Genomic DNA, 14,754 nt, shown 5'->3' on the forward strand with positions numbered 1-14,754 from the left:
TTCAATTTCATTCAATATGTATAATAACAGAGAAATCGTATACTCACTGGACTCCAGTGGAGGATGGGAGCTCTCAGGAATCCGTGGAATGTCACTAAAAGAAACAGAGTCTAGTGAAAACCCATGAGCTAAATCACCGGCCTGAGGCAGTCATAGCCACACTTTACTCAGTGCTGTCAAAATCCTTTTGGGTCTTTACAGGTGTGGAAATGAACGAGAGTTACTACCAGGGCAATTACTAATGCGCATGAATGTCAAACACCACACAAAAAAAACTGCAGTAAAAATAAGTTTTTATAGATTTAATAGCAAAACACTTTAACATGACAACAATCAGACTAATATTGTGGCTAAAATTACCACAATATTTTTACTACCAAAACAGCAGGTTTTGGAAATAAAAAATGTTAAAAGGTAATATTTTACTTCAATTCTAGAAAATCAAAATGACACGTATTTTACAAATCAGTAATATGCTTTACAAACACATCTGAAAGAGTTTACTGAATGGAGGGGATGGAGACACCTCGATGATAAAACAATACGGTGAATGTCATGGGCAGAGTTAATAAAAGGAAAAGGATGGATCGCTTTGGAAATTAAAAATGATTCAAGCTTGCAACGAAAAAGCCAAAATATTTTATATATGTGAATATATAACTAATATGCACATATATAACCCTATATAGAGATTCGTATCTCTATACTGAAGTTAGCTAGATATATGGCATTTACTGTATGATTAGAAAGTGAGTCATGAGAACACTCATTCCTGTCACACTCTCAAATTACTCTGAACAAAAATTTGTATTAACCTCAGCTTAATCCATTATCCACTGCGACCTTGAGAACCCTGGGCCAGCTCGGCTTGGGAATTGTACTACATAGAACTACTTTACCTCTGGTTTCCCAAAGATATTTTAGTATCAATTTAAGGAGATTAGCAATATGCAAGTATTAATACGACATATTAAAGCAGACTGGTGTTAGCTAGTACCAACGGAATTATTAGAATATTATTTAAGAATTTCTAACCACTTACCTTGTAACCTAACTTCATTTTTACTTTCTCTGCACTTTTAGGAGGAAGAGAAACAAGAACGATGTCCTCTGATTATTTTCCTAACTCTTCATTTTCACTTTTTTGTGCAAAGTAATTCTCGTGACCACCTACAACTTATACTTCTTACAAATGACAATGCATCCTGTGTTGTGTATTTTATAAACACATTTTATTATATATTTTTGTATAGCTAATAAATTGCCTAAAATATATTTTATATGATAATTAAGAAATTAATTTGCAATACCTAAGACCCAAGAAACCAACTATTTATCTTCTGCTACCTTCTTCTAAATTAATCTAGGCAATAAAAATAAATTATTAAAAATTCAGTAACTGTAATTTTTTAGATAGTATGACTTCTTTGACAATCAGCCTCCAAGTCAATTATGAAAATTAGAATTTGGAACTCTAAAAGTAGGTGTAAGCTTTGGATTTTATGTGTCTGTGAAAGAAGGATTTTGGAGAAATTGTAAAAAAAAATTTAAGTAATTTTGATTCAAAATTTATTTAATGTAAATTGCTTTAGTAGTATTTTCAGGCAAGAATTTCCACTTTACATTTACACAAACCCTCTGAATTAGTTCCACTCACAAGTAAAGTGGTAGAAAAGCTCTAATAACAACTATTAGCATAAAGGTCAAGAGTATTGTATTTGGTAGGTTGGCAAAGATGGTCACTACCTCAAGATGCCTGACATCTCTTAGACCATGTTGATCAATGTGCACATGAGTTCTATTTGGAATGAATCACTATGGCACTAAGTTATGAATAAACATTTTCTTTCTGCTTTAAATTAATCACAGAATTACATTAAACCTAATTATTAAATATAGCTTGAACTCTTCTCCCAGGATTCTAATAATTTCTCTATTAACTGGAAAGTTGATGCTAAATTTGTTTGTTATTTAAATATAATCTTTGTACTCCATATTGCTTTGAATTCCATAACCCATGACAGTTTAGGGTTTGGCTATGCAGATTATCACTTTTTAAATTATTTTCATACAAAAGTAAAAATAATGAAAATTTATTCCAGTCCACTTTAATTGTCAAGTTTTTTTTAAGTAACCATGAATCAATGTTATTTTAGCTGATTATTTTTAAAACACTATATATTTGAAAGTATTTGGCAATGTGCATAATGCTTGATTTTAAATTTTATTTTTTGTACTTTTGATTCATTTCCCAACTTACTTACCTCTTTTCCAGCCTCACATTTACCTCAGCACTAGAACACGTCATGTAAAACTAGCATAAATTATATAGTGTTGCTATTTTTAAAAATCTGCATGGAAATGTACAATACTTTTGGAAATGTCTTCAATGTTTACTCTTAATCATCACCACTTACACTTGTTATAAGCTGGCATTTTAGAATTTAATATATATTAATACTATTCTTTGGAATATATGATCATACATTTTCAGTCTTTTGAGAATTAGGATAATTATATTTTCTTGTATGTTTTGCATGGACATATATTCATGAGGACAACAAAAATTTAAAGTTACTAGCTCTTCAACGTAAAAAATCTTGAATTATGGCTCTATAATATGTTAGAGAATAGGAAAAAAAAGGGAAATATTTCCAAAACTATATTCAAACATTAAGCCAACGATAATGAGACAGTTCAAAATGCCTTCCAAAAAATTATAGACTGGCAAAATGACTATTCTGGACTTTGTGGGTTTGCCAGGAAAACAATATAGGAACTCTACAGATGGATACATAAAATATGTCAATGGCTGTAGATAATTAAAGTATGCTGAAAATTGAAGTTTGAAAAAGATGATACCAATTATTTTGACCAATTAAAATGTTAAAATATTTCATACTTGCTTGATTTTAAATAAAAGTTGGAACTACCCATGGGTAAAGATTTATAAAAAATATCCCAGTCTTAGTAGAATAATAAAAAGTTCATGTAGACATGTGAAATCATCACTATTTTAAATATCACAAGAAGATGTTTATTGCTGACTCCCTTCAAGGAAATGCTACTCATTAATTTAGAATTACTAAACATAAATAGTTCTACCATTAAAAGAAAATATTTTTACTTTATATTTCACTTCTGAAAAATATATATCAATATTTTTTGATATTACAATTGTTAAATTGTGGAGTTTCTAAAATGTAGTGAAGAAAATTCAGAATTCAAGTTCAAAAAACTAAGAAATTTTAAAAATCTAAAATGTATGCCCATAATTGAAGAAAAAACTATCCATGTTAACATGTACTGTATGAATGTATAAACTCCTTTTTTAAACCCTGCTAATACATGTAATTTACTAAACTTAAGAAGTAAGTTTTTTTAGCCTTACCCAATAGGCCTTGAAACAATAATTTCAACTTGAGGTTCTGATTTTGATTCTAAAATAATGTTGTAAACTTCTTCATTTGTAGCTCCCGGCAGGGGTTTACCATTCCATTCTAGAACTTCATCCCCTTGAATTTAAAAAAAAGGGTATTTTTTTACCTTATATATTCTGTTTATTTTACTTATCTTTTCTCTTTTTTAACAAAGAAATGCAAAACATATACAAATAGTTTAATTGTCTAGGCTCTGCTTTCAAAAGCAAATTGACTGGCATATAATGTCAGCTAAATGGTTCTTCTAAACACTTTTTTCTTTCCTTCTTTCTTTCTTTTTTTTCTTTTTCTTTCCCCATAGAATATTACTGGTCACTGGAAACAGTACAATACAAAACTACCTTTATCTTTTGAGATATCCCAGAAATAATATAAAATAACATCATGCTATGGGATGGAATTAGCACAGCCTATTCGGAAACATTAAAAAATAATAATTAGCAGCATGCCCTCCATATAATAAATGTAGGCGGCTCTATCTGTGAAAGATTCTTATTAACCTCTGCATAAATCCTGCTTTATTTCTGGTAGAAATAGCAATTAACATTTGTTAGCATGAATTTTCCAATTATAAGTCATGCTCCATTGTCTTCACCAGATGCACAGCAGAATAAAAATGCATGGAAGGATTTGAATCCATACCCGGGGTAACGCAGGTAGCTATGGCAGGTACAAAGCAAGCAGATGTGAAGCTGTTGCATGACAGTTAACCCACTTCCAGATGTTCATAACACACACATTCTATACAGAATACATACTGTGAGCATTAAAGCAAAATCAGAAAATATTTTCAAAATAATATAATTTAATATAGTACTTATTAGTTTATTAAATATTCTAAGATTAATCAAGGAGAGTGACGTGGTGCTAAAATACATGGGCTAATAACTTACTATTTAACTAGAGTTTTCACCATAGATCATTTGGGAAACATTGTTTATTTGCATAAATATTTAGTGCAGTCTGAGGTCCCAAATGGTTCTCTGCCCAGCCCCCTTCCATTCACATGGCAGCTCAGCTGAAATATCCCAGCTTCAGTGGTACTATATGTGTCTTAATTTTTTCACGCTTTTGTTTATTTTGCTATTCTCAGTGCCTATAACATCTAGTAGCTGAGTAAAGATGTGCTGAAGTAAGGGATCAACACCATCATTATACATTTTAAAGCTAAGTATAAACATGAAATCGTTTCCTTTTTAGCTAGGTCTTTTTTAAAAGAAGTAGAAAAATTTTATTTTGCTAGGATTATTTTAAAGCAATTCTTTTCTCCCAAGTATTTGCTTACTCAAAAGTAAAAAGCAAATATTTAAAAAGCACATAGGCTTCTTCAGTTGGGTAAAAGGGTATGGGTACCACCAACAGTTAAATGACTTCTAACATTTCGACCTAAGGAGTTACCTAGAAAAGTTTTTCAAATAGGCAATGAATATATTACACTAGAAAAAAAGTAAATAAAATAATTGCAAATTTAAAATATTTTAGGAGTCTTTTAAATTTTTTTGACCAGGAAAAGAAATAAAGTTTACATCATGTGAACACGTATATGTGTGTGCAAGAAAAAATATTTTCTGAAACAATACTTACCCTGATATTTCCTATTCTATTATGTTCTATTTCATTTTTTTATTGATGGTTGCAACCATTAAATCGATTTTACTACCTAGTAATGAGTTTCAATCAACATTTTGCAAAAGCACTGCATTATAAAATTCTCCTCCTTATAGACAGCAACCTGGAAGCATAACTTTTAATATTAAATTAACTTAATACACGAATTTACTTATTTACAAATCAGTACCTCCTAAACCAGAGGGTCGTCTTTTTAACAATATTTATTTATATATGGATCATCTCTTCAGGAAAGGATGCAGATTACGAAGCTACAAAGATGAAAAGGAGACTTTCTCTGTCCCCAAATTTGGGGGCGGGGGAGAAATATGGAAATGAATACCTTTAAGAAAATGTCAAATGCAATAAAAGAAGTTCATCTGAGGAACAGACATAGAGCCAGACAGTGCCAGGGAGGTAGTAATTCGTTATTGCTCCTGGTAAGATATCAGGAAACAGTTTAGAATTAAGAGACCTTTGGATGAGTTTTGAAGGATGGACAGGCCCTCAACAGGCAGAGCACAAGAGCAGGAAGCAGTCAGGCAGACAAGAGGCAGAGGCTGGGTCCCGCAGGTGGAAACGGCCTTCCAGGGACCTATGCGGAGACTGCCATGGCTGGAGGCAGAGGGGACGGTAATGGAAGTGGCTGGACCAGCTGGCAGAGGACAAGGCCACGGAGCTCCGACCGAGCAGACAATGACGGGGAGTCACCGAGGGGTCTGAATGAGGGCAGGGTCGGGGTCAACTTTGTCTTTTGGTGACTAAGTCAGGTCATGGTGCAGTGCAGGGACCCAAGGGGAAGCAGCAGCAGAGAAAGCTACTGTGGGATTAAAGCAAGACAGCCATGTTGAACGGTCACGCTGATAAAACAGCCCCGTAGTTAGATAGGCCAGTGATGTTCATGTGCAAACAGAAGAGAAATGGTACCTACACTGTAATGTAAATCAAACATAACTTATGATCTATCTTATTAAAATATGTTTTACAAATACATCAACTGCCTAAAGTGAAAAGCATATTTGTACGTATTTTATTTAAGTTGAGCTTTTAACATTTTAAAGTTTCTCAGGCTCTGGGCATATGAGGGTGTAAATAAAAGAAATTAATCACTAAGGGACATATTGTACAGAAAAGCCCCTTCACTGACTTTCTTAAGTAATCTCCCATTAAAACACAAAGACGAAATCAGAAGTCATCATGTTCATAATGTGAACCGTGAACTCAGATTCTGTAGCTAGTTATCTTACACAGAGCAGGCAACAAGGTTCTTCAACTTTCGAAGGCTTCTTTTGGAGTCATAAACAAGCCATGACTCAGTTTGTTGACACAGTCACTCCCAATTGAGCTAGTTTCTTAGAATCACAACTAGCCCTGATAAGAGACAACCTGTCCTGCACCTCTCGCTCTTCCGTGCTGCGTGTGTGTAGACGGAGAGGAATCCCTGATCTGGATTTTCTCCCTTTACAACACCTGCACAGCACGTCCCTATCAAAGAAAAAACCTCGATGATTCTGAACTGACGTCCTGGGAGTCAATTACAACACAAGGTTTCAAGAATTACCATCTTAAGTTATAAAAACTGAAACATAGCCTAGAAATGTTGTCTTTCTATGTGCTGTGGGTTACAAATCCTCAGTTCTACAGCCTAGTCTGTTTTCTTTATAACTGTCTCGTAAATGCATAAGCAGACACCCCAACCAAAAGATTTCTTCCAAACTCTGAAGTAAACCGGGGAAAATATGCTAATATGATTTTAACTAAAATGAAAATTAGCAATTTATCAAAAATGGATTGTAAAGTATGTTGCTACTGAATACAGTACATTTGCATATATTGAATGATATTATTATGTCGTGTTAAGGTTACAGATCAACATAACATAAATTTCCAAATACCAAGAAATAGCACGTCAGCATGTGTACGTCACATTTATCATATTTACATTAACAAACATTTTATTACTCATAATCTGTGTGAGAAATGTGATCATGATTGTATTTTACTAAAAACACTGCTACTGAGTGTTTTGGAACCACCATGAGAAAACTTTAGTAATTATTCTAGTTTAAAGCATGAACTACAGAATTAAATAGTGATTTTTTTTCACAAGGCTACATTGTTTTGGATTTTCATAGCGGTATTATGAAGCCATCTACAAAACTCAGTAATCCTTCAGCATTTTGCATCTATTGATTTTTACATAAATGAAAAAAGATTCCTACTCTTACTCTTTCCAAACTGCTACCGATGTATAGCTACCGTTTACTGCAATCAGTAATATCCATATCAGGAAAAAATCTTTATTCATGCATTAAAATTAGTAATTTACTTAACTGACTTGCATATAACTTACCCAAAATTGACAACCACCAACTCATGCATAGAGTACACATTGTTTAAATATTAAAAAAGGAGCTTTACCTGCTCTTAAGTGTCCAACTACATCTGCAAGGCTACCCTTCTTTACTTTGGTGATGAAGGCACCAAGGCGTCCTAAGTCAGTCATTTTGCCTCCAACAACCTGGATAATTACAAATTAAGTTCTCAAGACTCATACTGAAACGTACGTTTATTAGTTTCAGGGATTAATCCTACAGTCTTTGATAATGTGTTCAGAATTGAGCACAGGGACATTAATGAAGTGAAGTACATTTTGACTAAAGGAGCTGGCCGTGTGGTTTTGAAAAGAAAACTTCTCATTCTATTTGAGATCACCACTGTCCTCAGGAAGTCTATGCACTGATTCCCGATGTCGACCTGACGACACAGGGCACCATGAATGACGTGGTGCTGGTTCTTCCTGCTGACCATCATACAGCACTGTCTGACATTAGGGTCCATTTTCCCTTATCCTCTAAATCCATGCCACCAACTGAATTATATTTCTATATGCAGATAAGGCCCCATTGTCACATCAGATCTTTATATCTTTTGCATATTTTAGTAGAGTGTAGGTCTAAGACATAACGACTAGGGATTCAAGCCAAGACAGGCCACCTTGAGGAAGCAACTCCCCATGGTTCACAGAGTAAAAGACTAAGCCCGTCTCTGCTACTGACCATCTGGATGACCTCCACATCTGAAACACCGTCTGTCCCAATCTAACGCTCAAAGTCTGAGTGACACTGCCAAATATGTAACACTTTCACTTGGCTTTTCCACTGTAACTAAAACTAAATACATCTGCAAGTTTCTAAGTTCAATTTCTCCTGATGCAGGGGCTAAATATGTATCATTAAAAGTGGGAGGGGTATTCTCAAAAGTTGACGCTGATCCACAATTCTTAGGGACATGCCCATCAGTGGTGGTGATCAGAAATATTTCACAGCAAGAAAAATTAACGTAATGATCAATAAAGTGATGCTATTGAGTACATTAACTGAAAAAATTTTAGTTGGATTAATAGTCAATGGTTTTGAAGAGGTCAAACGATCACAAGACTGTAGGACAATCTCTTGGTAAATAATACTTTTAAAGCCACATCTTTGAATATTTCTCTAAGTTTCTGAAAGCAAATAAAACCACATGATTTAACACACATACACACGCACACACACAATAAAACAAATCGTGTGCGTATATATACATCCACAGTAAAGCAATCTTTCATAATTTACTCGTCTTTCCGTCTATCTGTTAGAAGTCAATTAATACTTTTAGAAGATATGTTTTTCTCTTGGGTGTTACTGTAAATTCTACTGCACTTAGGGAACCATCTCAATGATGTTTTATGTTGCTGTCAAGATATAATAAAATTATGCAGCCTCTTTACTTTACTACCATCCATTAAAACCTTTTTAATGTCAAAGTCGTCCTTGAACCTCACATTCAGAGAAAAATTCTTTAGTTTTCCCATATTTTATTGCAGTTTCCTAACACATCTGTATGCCACATTAAGAAAAATGATTTTAAAATATTAAGCCAGATAAAACTACTAAATCTACCATAAAACATCAATACATTAACAAGATACATCACTAGAGGATTCTATTTTGGAGAGGACAGAGGTACGTCAGCATCATCGTCAGAACTTTGCTGAGCACGTCCACACCGCGACATGCCCTTGGAGACACACTCAACCAGCTACTCACTTTCAGACCCAGCAGGGCTCCCGACTCCTTGGGCATGGTTGTCCTCTTGTTGAGAATGACACGCCCAATCAATCGATCTCCCTCTTTGGATGGCTGCCACGTTACAGGATGCTATTGAAACATGAAAAAAGTAAAAAAAAAATCAGCTGTTCATATAACGTTATAAACCAATGTGGCCTCACTAAAATTTTTTTTAAAGATAAGCTGCTTTCTTTCCCACAGACACACAGTCACTGGTTGTAGCAGTGATTTCCTCAGTGAGAAGACACTCGACAGGGAATTCTGTATTCTGGTGGGCTCTATCCTTGGCACAGAACAATTTTCATTTAGAGCTATATTTTATCTGCAGTGGACACTGACACTAAACACCGCAGTCCTCAACATTGTCAGAAACTACGTGCATCTCTAAAAAATGGTTCTGAAATGAAATTCATTGAAATTTGAAGATACATCTGCTTATATAAAAAATTGATTCCATATTTTGAGTTGCTAATGTTGATATCATTAACCAAACAATATCTCATTTCTGTATAGTCGTCATTTAAAAATTGCTTTTGACTTAATTTAAAATTTGTTATAATTACTCGGTGATAACTGTTTTTTCTTCAAAACAGTATTGTCTTGAATGAAATCAATATTTGCTCTCACGACGCATAATGGAGCAGAATAAGATCGCTCTCCATCGCCTATCAAAGGACGATGACGAGCCCTCCTCATCCCTGACCCCAGACTCTCCCTTCCCAGAAAGCTTACCGAACTAATGGGCGAGGTTTCCCGGCTGTGCCACGTGGCAGGATCCAACCAGTAATAGTCCAAGTCGCCTGCACATAGGAGAAGGAGATGTCACACTTCCGAGCGGAGAAGCATCACCTTAAGGACAACTCCTCCACTCTACGAAGTGAAAGGTCAAGAACACCAGCATCTTGAGGGTGTACATCCCAGAACAACACACGCCTGCATCGAGAGGCTGTCTCCTGAATCCTTGGAATGAATGTGTGTCACACACACTCTTCACACTAAGGGAGAGCTGACTTTCACTCTCATAAATCAGTCTACAACACACATATCAGTAAACGAAGAACTGGGTTAATCGAACCCACCCCACTTGCCCTCAAATGACGAGCCACCCCAAGGCCCAGCCTGCCATCTAGAGACACCGCTCACTGGACTGAGATGAGCATTAACATCCAGTGCCTCCCTTTCTACTGTCTGAACTCCATCAGATCTGTCAGAACTGCTCTCTGGTCTCCAGCTCTTCCCTCCTCAGCTGAACAACAGGACACACACTTCACAGCCCAGTGTTGGGTAATTAAATATCAAGAATAACTTAGCAAAGGAGTACATACAAATGACAGAGCAGCCATAAAAAAGACTTTAAAAACCCTAACTTTGTAAACATGAACTTACGAACATTTAACTTTGATTTTGTTCGCCTAAAAGTATAATGCTGAAGAAAGCATCTGAGAAAAAAAATTAAAAGCAGCAGCGCTTTCAGTATTTGCGTAGAAAGAAAGGCCAGAGTGGGTAACCGCGTGAGAAAGAACGACTGTTTGCATTTTAAATCTCAGATTAAATCAAGGAAAACTCCCCGTGGATCCTGAGAGCGAGGGCAGCAGGGCAGCTAACGGGCTGCTGCTTCCCACTGCTGCTGGGAACATGTTTGCTGACATCCGTGAAGGCCCTAAGTGAAGAATGTTATGCCCAGGACAGGCAGGGTGAACACAGGCTCTATGAAAGACACGTGATCGAAAATAAAAAAAAACTTTAAAATCTGCAGGCATGAAAAACCCACACAGTTCAATTTCTTAGCAGCTGCTTCCCTTTTCTTTAACACAATATCTTAGAAAGACTGAACTGGAATGTCATGGACACTATAAGAAATGCTAGAATGTTCCTCAAATACGCCACGTAGACTACAGCACACTCTAGGAAGGAGTGGATATCAGAAATGGTGCTGGCAGAGACTACAATCTGTTGAAACTTTCTCCACACAGAGCCCTTGTCCCTCTCAAAATCAGAGACTTCAAAGTGTGCACACGGCTTGGTAGCCATTACAGATTCTAATCTACTGGACCGCCGCAGCGGACGGAATACAAGGACAGGTGCAAAAGCCAAGGTTTTTCATCTGTGTGCTTTGTGGGACAGCGATCCTGAATGGACAGTCTAACTTAACTGGTTTCATTGGGGTAGCTATAGCTTGCCAGGTGATGCCAGTGTGCAGCCTGCACTAATTCTTGCATCATCATGACAGTGCTAATATGGATGCTACACATTTTACAGCTAAAAATGTTTTTTTTCCAATTTTGGTCATACATAGTATAGTAAATATTTACTAAAAATTGCTAATAGATGTAAATGAAAAAATACATTCAATATTATAGCATACAATAATAGTTGTACATTTTACATAAAATTGCATTTCTTCATATTCTGAAGGTTTTAACAATTTTCTTATCACTAATTTCATTATCATCCATTAAAATATAACTTTTTTTCTTAAAGACATACAAAAAGTAAATTCTAAAATCTAAATATGTAGTTTCAAACTTTGTTTCTTCTTTCCACGCAATTACCGTTCTAAAGATATTATTGACGTGAGTACTCTAATTTGTCTTTAGGTCACATTTCTCTACTGTTAACATAATAAGCAACACTCAACAAAACTTGGTCCTAAAATATTCAAAATCCAGTATTTCATTAATACAAAACATTTTCCTTGACTGTTTTCCTAATAGATCATTAAAGATATTGATCACCAGGTGGCATTGCTACAAAATGATAAATTCGTGGTATTTTCTTATGAAATTGCAATAATTCACATGACAGTTACACTTGACCAAGTATTAGAAAATTTGGACATCTTCTCCATCTCCAGAAGAAATATACACCGTATTTTAAATATTATAACAAATGGTGATAAAAAAAGATGGGACTCATTAATTCCAAGACCGACTCGTAGCAACTCTGCACACTTTCTAACACGTGCCCATAACTGTGCTCCTCATCTCAAAAAGTACACTGTTCTTCCCATACAGAACAGACTGCTACCATTCAAGAAAACTGTGAAAATCATAGACCAAAAATCAGAAGACTCATCCTTCCCAGAGAGTACATATACTCCATAAAATTTGCCTCTTTTAGTTTTGTTTATTTTCTATAGCAAGATGCATGTTAAAACTAAATAAAATTAGATGAATCCTAAGCTACTTTATTACAGCACAGCACATAGACAAATTAAAATACTGGGCAAAAATATGTTTATTCAATGTCTGTATGCAGGGCATTTACAAAAGCCAACATAGTCCTAAAAATGGGTTTTTAATTGGAGAGAAAGTAGGGTATTGATTTTATTGAGGTCATAATAGTTTACATCATTATGAAATGTCAGTTGTATTTATTTCTTGTCTGTCACCACATAAGTGCTCCCCTTCACCCCCTGTCCCCACCCCTAAGCCCACTTCCCCTGGTAACCACTAATCTGTTCTCTTTGTCCATGTATTTGTTTATCTTCCACATATGAGTGAAGTCATACAGTGTTTGTCTTTCTCTGTCTGGCTTATTTCACTTAACATAATGCCCTCAAGGTCAATCCATGTTGTTGTGAATGGGACTATTTTGTCTTTTTATGGCTAAGTAGTATTCCATTGTGTATATATTCCACATCTTCCTTATCCAATCATCAGTGGATGGACACTTGGGTTGCTTCCACTTATTGGCTATTGTGAATGAGGCTGCAGTGAACATAGGGGTGCATGAGTCTCTTTGAATTGTTGATTTCGGGTTCTTTGGATAGATATGAATTAAGTCCAACTGGTCTAGTTTTTCATTTAATTCCACTATTTCCTTGTTGATTTTCTGTCTGGATCATCTATCCATCGATGTGAGTGGAGTGCTGAGGTCCCCTACTATTATTGTGCTGTTGTTAATGTCTCCTTTTGGATTTGTTAATAGCTGCTTATGTACTTTGTTGCTCCTGTGTTGGGTGCATATATGTTTGTAAGTGTTATGTCTTATTGCTGAAGTGTCCTTTTTATCATTATATACTGCCCGCCTTTGTCTACCTTTATGTATCTTATTTTAAAGTCTACTTTGTCTGATCTAAGAATGGCAATACCTGCTTTCTTTGGTTCCCCATTAGCTTGGAGTATCGTCTTCCATGCCTTCACTCTGAGCCTGTAGTTGTCTTTGGAGCTGAGATGTGTTTCCTGGAGGCAGCATATTGTTAGGTTTTGTTCTTTAATCCATCTCACCACTCTGTGTATTTTTATTGGAGAATTCAAACCATTTACATTTAAAGTGATTATTGATGTATGAGGCTTAATGCTGTCATTTCATCACTTGTTTTCCAATTCTCTTGCATTTCCGTTGTTTCTCGTCCCATGTAGTTCAGACTACCAATTCAGTTAGGTAGTTTTCTATGCTGGATTTCTTAGTTTTCTCCTTGTTTATCACTTGTAACTCTGATCTACTTTTTGTTTAGTGGTTGCCCTGTGGTTTGTATGCAAAATCTCATAGATGAGATAGTCCATTTTCTGATGACCTCTTATTTCCTTAGACTAAGCCGAGTCAGTCCCTTCCCTCTGCCCCTCCTAAGGTGTTTTTGTCACATCTTATTCTATCTTCTGAATTTGTGGTGAAAACAAAAAAATTATCTTTGTTTTTGGTGTTTATCTTCCCTTTATCTTTAATGTTTTACTTGAGTATTTGCTAACCTGTTCTGATGGATAGCTCCAATTTTCTGATTTCTTCTACCTATTTATCTCTTCACTCAGGGCTTTGCAACCTCCTTCTCCCTTTTTTGCCAGGTATGAGGGCTTCTTGAGGATTTCTTGTAGCAAGGGTCTTGTGGCAATGGGCTCCTTTAGCTTTGTTTATCTGGGAAAGTTTTTATTTCTCCATGATATCTGATGAAGAAATATATTCTCAATCATATTCGCTGGATAGAGTATTCTTGGCTGAACGTTTTTGTCTTTCAAAGATTGGAACATGTCATGTCAGTCTCTCCTAGAATGTAAGGTTTCTGCTGAGAAATCCACTAATAGCCTGATAGAGGTTAACTTGTATGTTATTTTCTTCTCCCTTGCTGCCCTGAGTATTTTTTCTTTGTCATTTACTTTTTTCAGTTTCACTACTATATACCTTGCAGTAGGTCTTTTTACATTGACAGAGTTAGGAGATCTACTGTCTTCTGTCACATGGATTTCCATCTCCTTCCTCAGGTTTGGGAAGTTCTCTGCTATTATTTCTCCGAACAAGCTTTCTGCTCCATTCTCCTTTTCTTCTCCCTCTTGAATATCTATAATTCTTATGCTGCATTTCTTAATTTGGTCGGATCTTTCTTGGAGACTTTCTTCATTTCTTTTTAGTCTGAGTTCTCTCTCCTCCTCCAGCTGAAGCATTTCTTCATTTTTATCCTCAATATTGCTGATTCGTTCCTCCATGATATCAGCTTTATTGTTCAGGGCATCCATATTCTGCTTTATCTCAACCATAGTGTTTTTCAAATCCAACATTTCTGACTGGTTCTTCTTTATAATTTCAATCTCTTGTGACATAGATCTGGAACTTGCTGAGTTGTCTATCTGCATTCTCTTTTAACTTGTTGAGTTCTTTAA

At 35.5% G+C, this 14,754-nt stretch overlaps 1 protein-coding gene across 1 annotated transcript in view; it reads right to left on the bottom strand.

Moving 5' to 3' along the window:
- Window positions 1-14,754, bottom strand: part of RIMS1 (regulating synaptic membrane exocytosis 1) — a 414,621-nt gene that overhangs the window by 135,044 nt on the left and 264,823 nt on the right. The window contains exons 9-13 of the mRNA XM_046639771.1: window positions 9,893-9,960; window positions 9,140-9,250; window positions 7,470-7,569; window positions 3,392-3,515; window positions 48-94 (exon numbers count right to left, since the gene is read on the bottom strand). Coding sequence (XP_046495727.1) covers window positions 48-94; window positions 3,392-3,515; window positions 7,470-7,569; window positions 9,140-9,250; window positions 9,893-9,960 — 450 coding nt within the window. The remainder of the gene's footprint in view (window positions 1-47; window positions 95-3,391; window positions 3,516-7,469; window positions 7,570-9,139; window positions 9,251-9,892; window positions 9,961-14,754) is intronic.

Source organism: Equus quagga, chromosome 15 (assembly GCF_021613505.1).
Source record: "Equus quagga isolate Etosha38 chromosome 15, UCLA_HA_Equagga_1.0, whole genome shotgun sequence".
Lineage (NCBI taxonomy): Eukaryota > Metazoa > Chordata > Mammalia > Perissodactyla > Equidae > Equus > Equus quagga.